The following is a 16278-nucleotide window of genomic DNA, read 5'->3' on the forward strand; positions in this document are numbered from 1 at the left end:
TGATTATATTTAAGTGGCGTACCACAGATCCAAGCTAGACAGAAAGTTCTTGCTTACGTTTCCAAACATTTTAGCATTTTGACATGGATTCGCTTTTGATTTAATGGCTTGGCCCCTTCAAAGTCAAGCTAGCCAACAGGTTCAAGGTAGAGAAAACATTTCTTTCTTGTCACTCCTTTCCAAACCTCCCAGCCTTATCATAATCCCCATCAGAGCCCTCAGCATCTCAGCACCGCGACTCAGAGCGCGTGTTATCGGGGATGGAGGAATCACGCTGCTGTGTGAGGGTATTAGGCCGTTATCTAGAATGCTGGTGGAAGTGGGAACTAGCACTGGAGTTGAACGTGGGAGCGGATGGTTCTATTGGATGGGCTTTGGGGAGGTATGGATTGTTATCTTGCTGTCAAACTCCCAGTTCTTATCTAAGTCAACATAGCCTGGCTTCATTTACGCTGGATTTATCTGTGTTTGAGCTGAATTTGCCTTGCTAGGACATAGGGGCTAAATTCAATGCATCCATGGGTTTGGGATGTTGTTTGCTTGTGATATGGATCAGCTCCCTGCTGAAAAGAGCAGAACTGATCACCTGTGTATGCTGTGTTTGTTTTGGTTGCTGGTGTGTCGAATACCTACCATATTATTGCCTAGACAGATTTTTTATTTTAAGATTTATTTTTTTATGTTTTGCCTTTATTATGATAGGACAGTGTAGAGCTGACAGTAGTGTGGGGGGCGGGGGGGTGGACGTGATCAGGAAAGGTCTTTGAGCCAGGATTTGTACTCTGAACGCCCGTAGTGCAGTGATGCTGTATGCAGTTTATGCAGTGACCCATAAAGCTATCGGCACTGACCCTAGCCAGACTTTTGACTTTTTGCTTAAAGGGTTAGTTCACTCAAAAAAAAAAAAAAAAAAAATCACATTAAAATAAAAAAAATTCTGCAGATTTATTAAATAAATTATATTATTGTTTTCTTTGCATACAAAAATTATTGTAAGCCTTGTAAAATTAGGGTTGAACCACATGGACTGTTTTTATTTTCTGGACTTGAGAACATTGCAGTTGCATTGCTGTCTACGGAGGGTCCTATAGAGAGCTCTCAGATTTGATCAAAAATCATAATTTGTGTTCTGAATATGAACGAAGGTCTTAGGGTTTGGAACGACATGAGGGTAAATAATGACAGAATTTTCATTTTTGGGTGAACTAACCCTTTAATATGTAGTTCTTGCGCTTGTCTTGGCTTAGAATTATTCACGTATTCACAGTTGCCTTTTTGATGATAGGACAGTGTAGAGGAGAATGGAAGTGAAATTGGAGAGAGAGATAAAACATATAAGAAATGTTTTACAATATAATTTATTCCAGTGATGAATTTTCAGCAGCCATTTCTCCAGGCTTCAGTGTCACATAATTCTAAAATTCTGATTTGCTGCTCAAGAAACATCATGTAAGATTTCTGAGTAAACTTTACATTTGAAGCCACTCAAATCTGGCAAACTTTGCCAGTTCCCTGAGGTTGCGTAAGGTTTGGAACTGGCAGTTTTTTTGCTATCGCTTGCCAGCTTGTGTGCAATGTGGGCATGCTATTCTTGCCAGGTCTCATAACTAACTTAACTAGCATGACCTTGTTAAATCATGTTAGTTTCATCAACTAGTTTTCCTGGTGAACATCTTAATTGTAAACCAGTTAGACCAGCCCAGACCAGGAAAAGTGATATACATTTGACTGTATTGCAAAGATCCTTGTTCTCAATGTTCGCAAATTGCATTTATTATACAAGTTAATATGTTTCTCTTTTTGTTGCCTGGGAGATGAACTTGTTTATTTCCATGGTGATGTGGAGTGTTAACGGTTATACCAGCAGCAGAGCAGCAGCGGTTTAATGAGAAACAGCATGTTTCTTTCCCTGTGAGGCTATGCACGTGGTGTGGGAGGTGTACGTTTGACTGGGTTTTGGGCCTAATTATATGCACCTTAACTCTCTGACATTGTACTTTTATAATTTACACATCTTTGCAGCTTTCACAGGTGCTCTTCGGAGACCAGATCTTGCCCTGTTGCTGCCTATTAATAATGATGGATGTAGTAACTAGTTAGACTGATAAGTGGCAGGAGAGGGGGCTGCGACAGGGCTGTGTCAGGCCTTCGGGCTCTGTCATTGTTCTATATTTGTTAGTTTAGGAGTCAGCGCATTCATTCAGCCCAATAAGAGATGAAGAATGAGGGGCTGGCTTCCGTCTGTTGCCCCTGGCGCTGCTCTGTGTCAATGCCCCTCTGTCCCTCACAGTGCTTGGGCCACCAAACCAAAGGCCAACCGCAGTGTTCTGCCAGTCACATACACGCACAAACATGCTCCTGCACAAGCACACACAGAAATATGTACTCTCATCTGCCCAGTTATGACATTTACACACTCTCCCACAATGCACTAGCCTTATTATTTATAGGTTTCTGTTCATTTTACTAAACTAACTGAGCAGAGAACACACAGTGTTTCTTCTGCATTAGCAGGGAACGTGTCTCTGTAATTACAGTTTAAGTGACTGCCATTCTTATATGAGTGATTGGCTGCACAACTTGCAATTTCAGAAACTTTTTAGAGGCTTTAGAGACCCAGTTCCCAGAAACTGTTTTGAAAGCACATGTTTCAGGACAAACGTACTGGTGCATTCTTCTCATGATTATTGTGGAAAATGTGTAGATGAAACTTTCACAGATATGTAATGAGCTGAATTTACAGACCTTTCTCACATTTCTATACACACTTATGTGTAAAATGTAACTCTTTTTGCCTCTATATATATATAGGAGCCCATTTCCACCAAGGTAATTCTGAGATAAAGCATAAAATAAAGAAATACAGAGTCACATTGTGAGATATAAAGTCACAGTTGTCTTTTTATTGGTTTAAATTAGATTCTATATAAAGTAGATACACTACAGTTTAAAAGTTTGGGTCAGTAAGATTTAAAAAAATATTTGGCAAGAATGCATTAAATTGATCAAAAGTGACAGTTTCTATTTTAAATAAATGCTGTTCTTTTGAGGTTGTTTCATGGATTTCACAAAAATATTAAGCAGAACAACTGTTTTCAACATTAATAATAATAAAAATTTGTTGAGCTGCAGATTAGCATATTTGGATTTCAGATGGATTGTGGAGTAACTGAAAGTTCAGCTTTGCCATCACAGGAATAAATTACATATTAAAATGTATTAAAATATTATATTTTTAATTGTAATAATATTGTACATTGTTACTGTTTGTACTTTTTTTTTTTTTTAATGCAGCTTTGGTGAATATAAAAGCATTCTGACCCCAAAACATAAAAACATTTAATATCATTATCTTTGATATGAAATACTGGGAAATTGGAGTGAGGTTCTGTACTACATCAACTTATTTAAACAGCATTGTGTCTATTCTTTTATACTTCTTTGTCATTTTGAACATTGTAACTCTGCAGACCATTTAAAATGAAGATAAGATCATGTTTAAAATGGTGAAAAAAAGAATCATGATGTTGAGAAAAAAGCTTTCATGTTAATTACCCATCAGTATATTGTATATCGGTTCTTAAATGGTCATTGATATTGTTCATTCATATAATTTCCTCTGTCTCCCAAAAACAACAAATCTTCATCATCCGGTCACCCACCCTATAGGAAAGATTGAGGAAAGTACGTAAGCTAAGCCTGTTCTTCATCAACAAGCTCAAGTCCTAACTCAGGAAATTATATTGCTCTTTCCTGTGGTTTTAGACACCCTGCTAGTAAATAAATTCAGTGTTGTAAGAGTGGTCTGTGGGAAGAGCCCTTGACCTCACACATGCCCATGATCTCTCTGTACTCGGCTCTCTCACGCCCCCTCACACACACATTGACTCAGTTGAGGAAACAGAGTTGGCAGTCGAAGGATTTTCACACAGCACCCTGATGAGCTTCATAAAAAGTTGGCTGTGCTCACCAAACTCTCTTGCTCTCTTTGAGAACAAAACAGCAAATATTCCAGTTTACCTGGCATGAATCGATATTCAATTAACCAGACCAGCCTCTTGTTTATCAATACCTTGTTTTAAGTGCACTTGCTTAATCACATGCTATTTACGGCTGCAACCAAACAAACGAATGAATAACAACTATTTGGAAAGTTTTTCAATAGAGAAGCAGACATCCCAAGAGAGGAAATGCGGTTGGGTCCTCTCAGGGAATGTGCCAGCACTGAATAATCACTTGATGCCAGGTTATTATAGTTTTTTAATTAGTTAGGTTAGTCTGTCCTTACAACTTAGCTTCCATTCTGTAGTAAGTTTAGGTTTTTATGTATTCTTCAGTTGTATTGTTTAATATTTTTGGAGGTTTAAGGTTTAAGGGCTGCCACTGTTAACATGCAATCTGAGAAAAGATCTTCTTAACAGATTTATCTGTTTATTATTGTTTGAAATTACCATCTGGATTTGTAAAGTCATATATGAATTGTGAATTTAATTGGCACTGAATTATGTCTGAAATATCACGTAAGCAGAACACACTGACATTTACGCATTTGTCTAATGACATTAGTTTTGAGAGAAATGGAGTATGGGGAAAACAGGTGATAATGTTTTAAGTATATGACTTTAGTAAGATTCAGACGGTAATGGTTTCTCATGGGGACGTAAGCTATTTGCAGCTTTTACAGAGGTTATTCTGTGATTTTATTGTTGTCCAAATCCAGAATGCCGGGGTTTTTCACCCACCACCTATGTAAAAAATCACGACCGAATTACCTACTGTTTTTTGACAAACGCCAAGGTCGTGTGGTAAATTAATTGCCATCCAAATCCACATCTCTGAGTTTACAAGAGGGGATTCGCTGTAATTAAGTTCAAGCGTGTAGCGCTGAAACCCTGTTGTAATTGTTAGAATGGCCACGGATCAGCGATCTCCATGTAAAACTGATCGTGCAGACCAAACTGCAAGTTGTAGAGGCTTGAAACTTGGAGGCTCACCCCAATCTGCCTGACGGGGGTGCTACAGCAAACAACAGTATAAAATCGCTTATAAGTCCTAAACCATCAGTCTCAGGTTGTTGGAATCCTTGGCTCTTAAATTTGATTGTGAGCGAAATTTAGCATTTATTTTTTTAATATCCATGTAAGTGGTTACGGTCAAATCATATAAAACAGTGAAATCGCTCAGGAAATATTTCCTGCTGGCACTCGAGGCGGTGACGTGTGAGCTCCACTGACAGATTCTTCACTCCTATTGGTTGTTGCTTGTGAAATTCACATTTCATTTGCATAAAGTTAAACATTTCTTAACTTTTGTTGCTTGACTCGCATCTCTTGAAACACCCACATTCTGTCGCCAATGGTCACAGGTGCTCGTGTCCCCAGAAGTTGCCAGGTCTCCATTGAAAATTAATGGGAGCATGTCACTGTGTGTCGCTGGCAGTGTGAACGGGGCTTAAAAGCTCAATTTGAGGTCAAAGGAAAAAATCCTGGAGCCTGGCCACATGGTGAGGGGAAAAAACATAAAAATGGCTATAACTGCACAAATTGGTGTGGTCTTGGTCCAAAGTGCCGCAAGTGTCTACAAGGACATTTGCATATCTCAAAAAACATGGCCGCAATTGCCCGACTAATTTTGAGCACCTGTTAGACAAGGTGAATGGAGGCCGATAGGAATGAAACTTGGTTGGCCTGTTCCGCTTACGGCCCCAAAGGTCTGAGAGAAATTTTAAAGAAATCAGCCACTTGGGCCGATATCGCATTTTTCAAGGGCATAAACGATTGTATGTCGCATGGTTTTTTGCACATGCACACAATATTCATATCATATGTTAGAACTCCTTATTCTGGACAACTTTGCCTCTTGAACAACTGCTGTCAATCAAATCGTTTGTTAAGTGATTGAGAAGATGTAAAAAACCTACTTTTGCAAACTAGTCCTATAGGTTTTTCGCTCAATCTGGAAAAAACACTGCAGTTCAATTCTCTGGACTCTCTAGGCCAATAATTATCAAAAAAAATAATAATAAAGAAATAAATAAATTGACCCTTTAAGAAGCTATAACGGGGTCATTTAGAAAAGGGGCCTTTCCAAATTTACCCCAAATCCTATAAAGCCTAGAGGAAAAAACAAAACTTGTACTGAAATGTGCTGAGCACATGCAACAGGTGATTCTAAACAATCATGCAAACTTTTAAGGGGATCGGACCACAGCTGGCGCTGTAGCAGTCATAAATGTTAAAAAACATATTTCTAAGGTAAATTACCTGGATTTCCCAAAAATGCTTTTTTAATCATTGATTTAGGTATGTACAGCCTTGCTAAATAATATGTAATGTATTTTCTCTTGTATGCTTAAATGCCTTAAGTGCTTGAACCCCGGTAATCGCTGCTTGAAGCTATATTTTGCATGCATAGTTATTACTGAAATGCTGGAAAGTACAAGAACATTATTTCATAACTGCTCCACCACAGCGAGTGGGAGCTGTTAAGAACAATAAGAAGAAACAGAAGAAAAACACGTAAATATTATGCCAGCAACAGGTATGCAATACAACTTTAATATATATATTATATAGGCCTACAATAACATACATACAAATATAAACCAAATAGCTTTATGTTAACCTTATGTAAATAAGAAGTTGTATTAATTTATTTCTGCAAATCTCCACATTTTTAACGACATCCATCATTTTGAGAGATAAAGTGCAAGACCAAAACCACTCCAACTATAGCGTGTCTATTTTACTATTTTTAAACAGGAGATTTACATAAATAATAAATAGCATATTATTAAATAGGAATTTATTCTTATTTCCAAGCATATGACATTTTATTTACAGCAGACAAATATGTGACTGATGACGTGAGCAGCACATTCCCGGGTTTGTAGGATCACAGAACACGCTTCATACCATTAATAAATCGCCAGACGAATTAATTTTATCACTGAGGTGCCATGTGAATTTATTTTTATAGACATCCACATAAGAAACAATTGCTGTCAGAATAGGGCTTTTTACATCATTAAGAAGCAAATGTAGTACTAGTTCTCTGAACTTATCCAAAAATATCCAGTTTGTAACTCATACCGCTCACACACAGCGTTCACCCTGACAGCCCCAGTTCATCCTGAGTCCAGTTAAACTGCTGCACTAATGACTCTCAGAGCTGTGTGGATCCTGTGAACGTTCTCTCCTTTATGATACTCATGGGTGTCAATTCCTCAGGAGTCCAATCTCATAAAAATGTGTTGTAATGGTGGTTAAAACTAGTTCAGTGCTGAGACTTTCACATGGGTCTTTTTCTATATTACAGAAAGTTTATATTTACAGACTGCTGTCCTGTTCTGCTGTTCTTCTGCTCGACTGCTTCTACTGGTCCACTGTGGTCTACTGGTTCTGCTGTTCTTCTACTGGTGTATCCTGTTTTCAGCAAAAATTAAGATTAATAGCATAAATTAAATAGCATGAGAGAGATTTATTTTCATTTTTAGACACTTATTTTCATATAGTGCTATTTATTTTAATATGAAATTATAATTAACATAATTTTTCCCATGACTTGTTGGACAATTACGTCACACTAAAGGACAAAAATGGTAGTTATTAAATATTTATATTTTCTATTTAATTTTGAACGTGTCAAAGGAGAAAGAAAGTTTAATTTTGATACAAACTATATCAACATGTTTTTAAACAAAACAAAAGTAATTTTCATCAACAAAATTCGGTCCCACTTTATATTAGGTGGCCTTAACTACGATGTACTTACATTTTATTTAATCATTTGACACAATGCACTTATTGTGTCATGTTTTTGCATTGTAATTATATTTTCAAAAATACCTGCATGTAATTAAATCTGTTATTAATTTATGTAATTACATTTATAGTTACACTGATGGCACATCCTTTACACTTTAACCCACCCTAAAACCTACCCGTACCACCAAACCTGTCCCTAACCTTACCCGTATCTCACCTCAATAGCAGCAAAGGTGTTTTGCAATATAATATGAACACAGTTTATGTAAGTACATAGCAGTTAAGGCCACCTAATATACAGTGGGACCCAAAATTCAGTCTCTTAGTCAATCAGTATGTTACTGAAACTTTTTTTGCCCCCTGCTGCATGTGTGGCACAGCTAGATATGATTGATATTCAAACTATATTCATTAAGATGTGAATGGATTTTTTTTAAAACTATATAGCTACTCTTTTAGAAAGAAGGAAGTCACATACACCTAGGATGATTTGAGGGTGAGTAAAACACAGGCTAATTTTCATTTTTGCGTGAACTAACCCTTAAAAGAATGTAAGCAGCCTACATTCTTGACTGCAGAGCTGACTCTGTTTGGCAAGCGGCCTATGCATATTCTTGGCAAAAGGCAGGTGACAACAGCAAAGCCTGGGGAAAGGCCTTGTTGTAAAATCCATGGAACAACTGTTCGCTGTCCAGTTCCTGCCCTTTGTCTTTTCCCACTGACATTCAGCATTGTTCACTCTGGGTGCTTTGTGCGGCCTGGTGTGTTCCAGTCAATGGAGGTGACTTTTAATGTGACTGAGATCTTTTCTATGTCTTCTGTGGAATGGAAAATTCAAAGAATATGAAACGCACTGGACTAGATTTTTTCAAACATTTTTCTTTTTCTTTCTTTCTCCACCACTCCTTATTGTTCTCTTTCTAACTCTCTCTCTCTTTTCTTTTGAGCGACTATAGTGGTTTCGGGGATGGGATTTGAAAACAAAGCACTGCCTTTTTCTGCTGCAGTCTGAATCTCAGTATGAATGGTGTTAGCACAGTTGATGTGGTGCTTTTCCAGCTCATTTCTGATGGAAATCAATCCGTTTGGAACCTGCTAAAAAAACTTTGTGACTTTTGCTGTTTTTATAGCTTTACATCTTTCAGTCATGAGTGAGATGGATGCAAATGAAAATCCTTCACTCCTTCAATCCACAGACAGTAAAAACTTAGTTTGTTGTCATAAACTGTCAAATTTTATGCTTGTTTTTAGTATGGATTCCTCTGTTGTGCCCCATTCATTTCTGGCATCGCTTCCTGTGAATACTAATGAGGATGTTTCTCAGTCAGAGCCATGAAATGATAGGTGTTCACAATTTTTGGTGTGATGGTTCACCAGATTTGCTTCTCTCACTCACACCCCATCAATTTGAGTGATTTTGCTCATTTTCAGCAAATGTTTTGCTTGGGGAATGTAAAAGCCACTCCAATAAGAGCTGGTGTTGATTATAGTCATAAGCAGGGGTTAAATTCACCTGGAATGATGTTCTGCCACCCTTGATACAAAATAGATGATTGGCAGTCAATCCAATTCATTTACTTTGTGCATACACCAGTCAAGTTTCTTTTTGTCTCAGCACATGCATTTGGTCTTTGTTTAGTGAGTATACACTGAAATAAAGCTTTGATGTTGCTTCATTATGTTACCCTCTAATAGGTGATACAGGCGTTCATCTGTTGGCTCTTTTCAGTTTAAAATTAAAGACCCATGAAATAGATTAATGAGCACATATCAGCATAGCGAGTGGGTTTTAGTTTAAGAATCAATCTTGCTGTTGCTAATCAATGGCATTTTATTGGACAGAAATTATAATGCAATGTAATTAATTTTTACATTGCATTGTTATTGTTGTTGTTATTATTATTACTACTATTATTTTCCCCAGTTTATACATCAATTGATATAATAAAGATTGGGAATGCAGTGTAATCAGTGTAATTTACTTTGGATAAAAGCATCAGCCAAATGCATAAATAGTTTTTTATTTTTTATTTTATTTTACTTTTTATTTAATTATTACTTTTATTATTTTGCTGCTCCAGTTTATACACGAATTAATGTAATGTAGACCTTGAATGGAATATAACTCACTTTTAGATAAAAGCATCTGCCAAATGCATTTTTTTTCTTTATTATTATTTTACCCCAGTTAATGCATGAATAGATATAATGTAGACATTGAATGCAATTAAATTCATTTTTGATAAAAGCGTAGATTTTATTTAATGCATTATATTTATTCTTTTTTTTGGAATATAATCAATTTTCTTTCTTTCTTTCTTTCTTTCTTTCTTTCTTTCTTTCTTTCTTTCTTTCTTAATTAATTCATTCATTTATTTATTTATTAATGCATGAATTGATTTGAATTGAACATTTGGATAATCTGCCAATTAAAAAATTATTACATGTTATGGTTCTTCCTCCTCCTGTTCAAAAGGCAAGATATTTGGGATATATGATGCAGCATTTAAGATTACGGATGACCTCAAAGTCTGTCAAAAATTAATAGACCAGCATCTCACTGAACAGCATAGGATCTTGTTTGAATCCCATACCTAAAGGACATAAGACTTTTTCAATCTGTTGCATGAGACTTCTGGGAAAGGGTAAACCATTTTGGGTCTGCTTCTGAAGACCAGAGGGCTTTTCAAAATCAGCCCCAAACTTTTGAACCTGTGAGGAGATTGATTGCTTTCAGTGTAATTCTCTTCGCTTCCTGTGTGCAGGGGGCTGGACTAATAGCTGTCCCTCCTGTCCAGCACCGAGGTCTGCCCGGTTCCTCTCCGAGTTGAGTTGACCCACCCCCATCCACAATCTCAAGAGTGGGGGAGCGTTTCCCAGGGACAAAAGAATGAATATGAAATGAAAAGACAGGGAAAGGGGTGGGAGCGTGTTTGTCCAAGAGAATAGATGTATCCAGCTTGACAAGTGTATGTTGAGGGATCAAGGAAGTGCAAAAAAGTCATATTAATTTTCCACCTTGGCCACATAAGAACAGTTATTTTCTTATTGCAAACTGCCATGATCTAGGAGGCTCTCAGAGGCAAAGCCTGCAGTTCACAGTTTCAGAAACATCACACTTTAGCTCCCTCCCTCTCTCCCCCAGAAGTCTGGCACACATGGTACGTTCCGTTTAAAAGAGAGCATGTCATCTCTCAATGCACTGTGTTCTCTCTGGAAGCAGCTGCTGGGAGCGCAGTTTTTCAGCGGGAACTCTCGCTCTCACTCCTCTACCTGCTGTTTCATTTGTCTGTTGCGTTCTTTCACATGCTCTCTCTCTCTCTTAATCTACCACATGCTCAGCTGTCTTTCACACACTAACAGAAGACAGGTAGTGATTAGGTCTTTTCTGCTGGGATAAGGAGGAGGGGAGTCAGACTTGGGATTTTTTTTTCTCTTCTCCAGCGTGTTTTGTATGTATGGTCTAAACTGTGGCAGCCGAGGAGGGATAAAGGGGGAACGGGGACCTGTGGCTTGTTCTACCCCCAACAGAGCCCTTGACACCATGCACCTCTGTGTGGATTTGCTTCTCAGGGCAAAATCCTGAAAATGATGGAAGACAACAAGCAGCTGGCTCAGCGGATCGATGGGGCCATCCAGTCGGCCAGCCAGGAGGTGACCAACCTGCGCTCCGAGCTCTCTGCGACCAGCCGCAGACTGGCCGAGTTGGGGGCGTGCAACCCTGCCGGCCTGGAGAACAACCAGCAGAACCACCAACACCACCTCCACGGTAAGATGTGTGTCAAGTTTTGCTTCGGTGTTTGGTCAGTTCAACTTGTTACTGTGGAGAACAGCAAATAGTTATTTTTAAGGGGTTTGTGGGTGGGAATGAGCTTTTGTTGGGAGAAGAAAGTAAAGAGGGGAGGACGGGGGCAGTTGATCCCGTTCTTTACTGCCTATTCCCGTTTCCCGGGTAGCCGGTGGGACGGATTTCAAATGCAGCTGTGACATATCAGGCGGAGAGAGGCCAGAGAGAGAGAAGAAAAATGAAACCTGGCATCGGGTTCGGTTGTCGTCATAACTCTGACTGATTCACACGGAATAACATGAAACACGTGGTTCAGTTCTAATACTAAAACTTAGTTAAAGGTAAAGTGTGTCTTTTTTATGATGTTAAAACACTTTTTTATCCTATCTTCTATAGATTTAAGACAACTATTAAGACATTATTTTTGGAGCATCCTGACAAGCCCAACATAGCGATATTGACTTAACCAATGGTATGAGTTTGGGACAATACTGCCTGTTTGTTAACCAGTGGCAGACAGGATAGTGTTTAACACTATTATTGTTTGCAGTTTTGGTACCACAGAAAATTAACTTTTAAACTCGTGGTTACTGCCATTTTCCCATGTGTAACAATGTTAAAGAAATACTTTATTCCAAAGATGAAACACTGATACATTTCTCAAAATATCTTTTATGTTCTTTTAAAAATAAAAAACTACATGTGGTTATGTAAATGATGAAAATTATTTTTTTGGGGTGAGCGATCCCTTTAAGTCGAGATGACTATCATTAAAAGCACTTGATGACATCAGATGACCCGTGTTTGTTTTAGTAACTTTTTATCACTTCAAGTTATATAAATCAAAATGCATGACTGTTTTTTAAATGTCTTTTAAAGAAGTCTCTTGTGCTCACCAAGGCTGCATTTATTAGATTAAAAATACATTTAAAAAAGTAATATTGTGAAATAATATTATAATTTAAACTTAGTGTTCAAATGTTTTTTAAAATGTAACATATTCCTGACAAAGCTGAATTGTCAGCAGTCATTACTTCAGTGTCACATGATCCTTCAGAAATCGAGAAACATTTCTTCTAATTATCAATATTAAAAACATTTGTGCTGCTTAATATTTTTGTAAAACCTGTGATGCTGATTTTTTTCTGGATTCTTTGATGAATATATAGTTCAGAAGGACAGCTTTGAAAATAGAAATAGATATATTTTGTAATTTTATAAATGTCTTTACTGTCACTTTTAAAAAAAAATTATGCATCACTTGCTATATATACTGTATTAACTTCTTTCAAACTTTTCACCATAATGAACAATTGTATATTCATAACATTAACCTAGATGAATAATTGTTCATGTTGTATAACTATTGTTGAATGTTACCAAATGCATTAACTAATTAAACCCTATTGTAAAGTGTTATTGTAAAGTCTCATATAACATTTTGTGTTGTGACTCATCTTTTTTTTTTTGGCCTGCCATCTCAACTTTCACTCCATGTTCTCTCTGAAACGGAAGTTAGGTGTGGTGAGATCCGTCCGGTTCTGCTGCAGAGATTTCATAGCCCAAGGCAGTTTTTTTTTTCAGGCTAGAGGTGGTGTTAAGCAGTTTGGACAGTGTCTGGGTGTGCGGGGCGAGGACCACTGTATTGATATTGTGTCAGGTTGATGATGTTATAGGGGTTACAGCATGTAGGGCAACCCAGCAGTGGTCGGCCATCCCCCTGGTGTTCTTCGGCAGGCTGGGACTCTTTCAGACGGAGAGAGCGAGTGTGATAGACACTGTGTTTGAACAGGTGTTATTAGCAGGACCCTAATGAATGAGATTGTATGAACAGCACAGCTCCCCTCTCTCTCTCTCTCTCTTTTCACATGGGTTTAAGGCATCTCACTGCAGTGAACCCACATTCCTCTTTACCAGCGCACTGATGTAATGCTTCTCCCTCTCTCTCGGCCCCCCTCAGTCGCTCTCTCTCTTTCTCTCTCTAAGTCAGGTGACTGTTTACATGGTAGAGCCGGAGGCTGAGCAGGCAGAATGTAATCAGATACACATTCCTCTGTCCTGCTGTATGTGGGAGTTGCTCTCATAGTTTAAACACAAAGCCGCCCCCCTCCCGTTTCAAAAAACAGCATTCTTCTAATCAGGGCTCTGGGTTCATTTGTGTTCTGCTCACATCCTTCCGTCGTTATCGAGCCAAGGGCTAAGGCCACAAAAGTCATGTTTGGTGTAGGGCTGGATTTGGATTAGGTTCAATTTCATTTTTGCAATTTTTTTTGTGCACATTTTTCCACTATCCTGACCTTTTAGGAGTCACACAACCATTTATTGCCACTAATAACTTTTTTCACTTGGATACAAACACAAAATGTTTACTCCGTGTTGCAGGCGGACTCACTCGGAATATAAACTTGAAAGCAGTCCGGGGTTTAATGAGCTGTGACAGCCTAATGGAGAGATGTGGCATCCAGTTGTGCTCTGGCTCGCCTCCATCTTCAGATGACAAGAAAAGTTTGTGTGATGACAGGATCTGAAGGCGAAAACTAGATTGATCTGAAGAATATGCCAGTTTGCTACCACAATGTTGTGGGTGTATGCATTATATATATTATTAAAGTAGTATTGTATGAGTCTAGAAGTTTCAAGAATTGTATTGTTATTGAGGGGGAGGGGAGCTATCATTTCATTTTACATTATGATAGTATGCTTTTTTTAAAAAAACATCTTAATTAATAATAACATTACATTTTACAGTATTATATAATATTATATATTAATGATAAATTAAATACTTTTTTTGATTATCCAGTTGGATTGTTTACAAAGCTAATGGCTTAGTTCTCCTCAACAAGCAGCACAATTTGAGGTGTAATTGGCATACATGCTTATGTTGCAAAGTTTGAAAATTAGGCTTGTTTAAACCCCTAACCCGCAGTATGAGTGAGTGTAATAATAATAGTTTTCTTTTACTTTAGTGAGCGCCACCAACAAGGCAAAAATTAAATCAATACAGTGCTTTTGCTTTTTTTTCGTACAGGGATGTGATTAGGCCTATCAGATTGAGAATGAAGTTCAGACTCATCTGCAACTAATTATCTTAAGAACTTAAACAGATAAGAGCATCAGATTATATTTAGAAGGAATTACACATGTGAACATGTACTGTAGTTGCACACGTAACCCAAAATGTATAGTCACCCATAAAAATAGACCTAGATACCTTAATGTAGCATTTATTCAAAATTGTCATTTTGCATTTCTTAATTTATTTATTTTTTTATTTACAAATGATCATAACATTACAATTTGGATAAAACTGAAACTGGAAAACTTCAGAGTGTCTTTGGTTTCAGCAGAACTTAATTTGAGATGATACATTCCGGATGATCCAACTTGCAAGATGCTTCAGTAAAAGAACATCTGACCTCAGTGTCACAAATGCAGAATTTATTTTGTTCTAACTTTTTTTAGTTTTAACATCAACAGTTGGCAATGTTCTGTTTATTGTTAGTGCCACTACAGTTTTGTTAACTGTCAGTTTAAATTCTCAGGCTCTCTAAAGTCAGCTTGATTGTAATTGGACAGCAAACTTTTTTTTATCCTTCATCAGCTGAAAGTGATTCCAATAATACTGTTTCTCTCTTGGGATCGGTATATCTGCGGTGTGGACTTAAAATGATCATTAAATACAGTAGTTACCATCCTTGGTGTGAATGGCCCTTAAGATCAACCACTGTAGTGGAGAGTTTTCATCTTATCTGCATTCCCTTCTGCATATTATAAATATTTTCTCCCTAGTCAAGGGCGGATATGTCAATCATATCAGGCTTTGCATAATTCAGAGCCATATGGATGCTGTCTTTGCATTTTCATAGTTTTCTTACAATTTGCTTTTCCCAACAGTTTGTTGACAATAGTATGTTAAACTTTGGTTCATAAATGAATAGACTGTATTACCATAATCAGATACACATTAAGTCTCAAGAGGGAAAAATAAATGTACACATAATATAAATGTGCTGATCTTTTAAAATGGAAACAGTTCTCTAAAAATCAATACTGCTAACGCCTAATACATTATTCACAATTCCAGCTGGTTGGTGCTCAGGTGTCAAATCTACATGAAAAAGTGAGGCATCACACTACAAAGTTCACTTTCTTGCTTGGCGAGATCAAACAGATTACGCCTCTAAATGCAAGCGAATGAATGTGAAAAGTGTGAAAATGAAAAGTAGGCCAAGCAGAGCTCTTTTGCTCACATCTCATGCTGAGAGAGTCGAGCCTATGCGTCCCTAGAGATGAACACTTACACGACAAATGAGAAAAAGTCTAATGCATTGACATCTGCACACTCTTGACTGCCTGATGGGAAGTCTGATGTTGCAAATTGGTCAAGTCACCATACGGATTAAGTAATGCTTGAAAGGTGCGATCTCAATGTCATATAATGCCAACCAAGCAGAATCATAACAGAGGTCTGTACTACACCTGTCCTATATTCAAAGGCTCCTTAAACAGCTAGGTGTCAGTTTAAGTTTAAGACTGACTGCCATATTGGCAAATGCAACCATAGTGGCCCTTGAAGACAGAGTTAACCATGAAAGAGACACTTAAAAAAAAGTAAGGAAGATGGAGAGAGGGGGAGATGGGGTTAAGGCTGAGGTGTTTGCAAAAGAGAAAACATGCTAGCAAATCGATGGTCCATTTCTCTGTGACTGACAGACAGTAAAA

The 16278-nt window shown here is 37.6% G+C and overlaps 1 protein-coding gene across 5 annotated transcripts in view; it reads left to right on the forward strand.

Annotated features, from left to right (window-relative positions):
• The window catches only part of kaznb (kazrin, periplakin interacting protein b), a 134257-nt gene that overhangs the window by 51023 nt on the left and 66956 nt on the right, over positions 1–16278 (forward strand). For 4 of the 5 annotated variants that reach the window (XM_042734088.1, XM_042734089.1, XM_019090795.2 and 1 more), the window contains one exon: positions 11340–11535. In XM_042734088.1, the coding sequence (XP_042590022.1) occupies positions 11340–11535 (196 nt within the window). Of the gene's footprint in view, positions 1–10962; positions 11536–16278 lie in introns of those variants that run through there. The other variant, XM_019090791.2, reaches the window with a different exon arrangement.

Source organism: Cyprinus carpio, chromosome B11 (genome assembly GCF_018340385.1).
Source record: "Cyprinus carpio isolate SPL01 chromosome B11, ASM1834038v1, whole genome shotgun sequence".
In the NCBI taxonomy this organism is placed as follows: domain Eukaryota; kingdom Metazoa; phylum Chordata; class Actinopteri; order Cypriniformes; family Cyprinidae; genus Cyprinus; species Cyprinus carpio.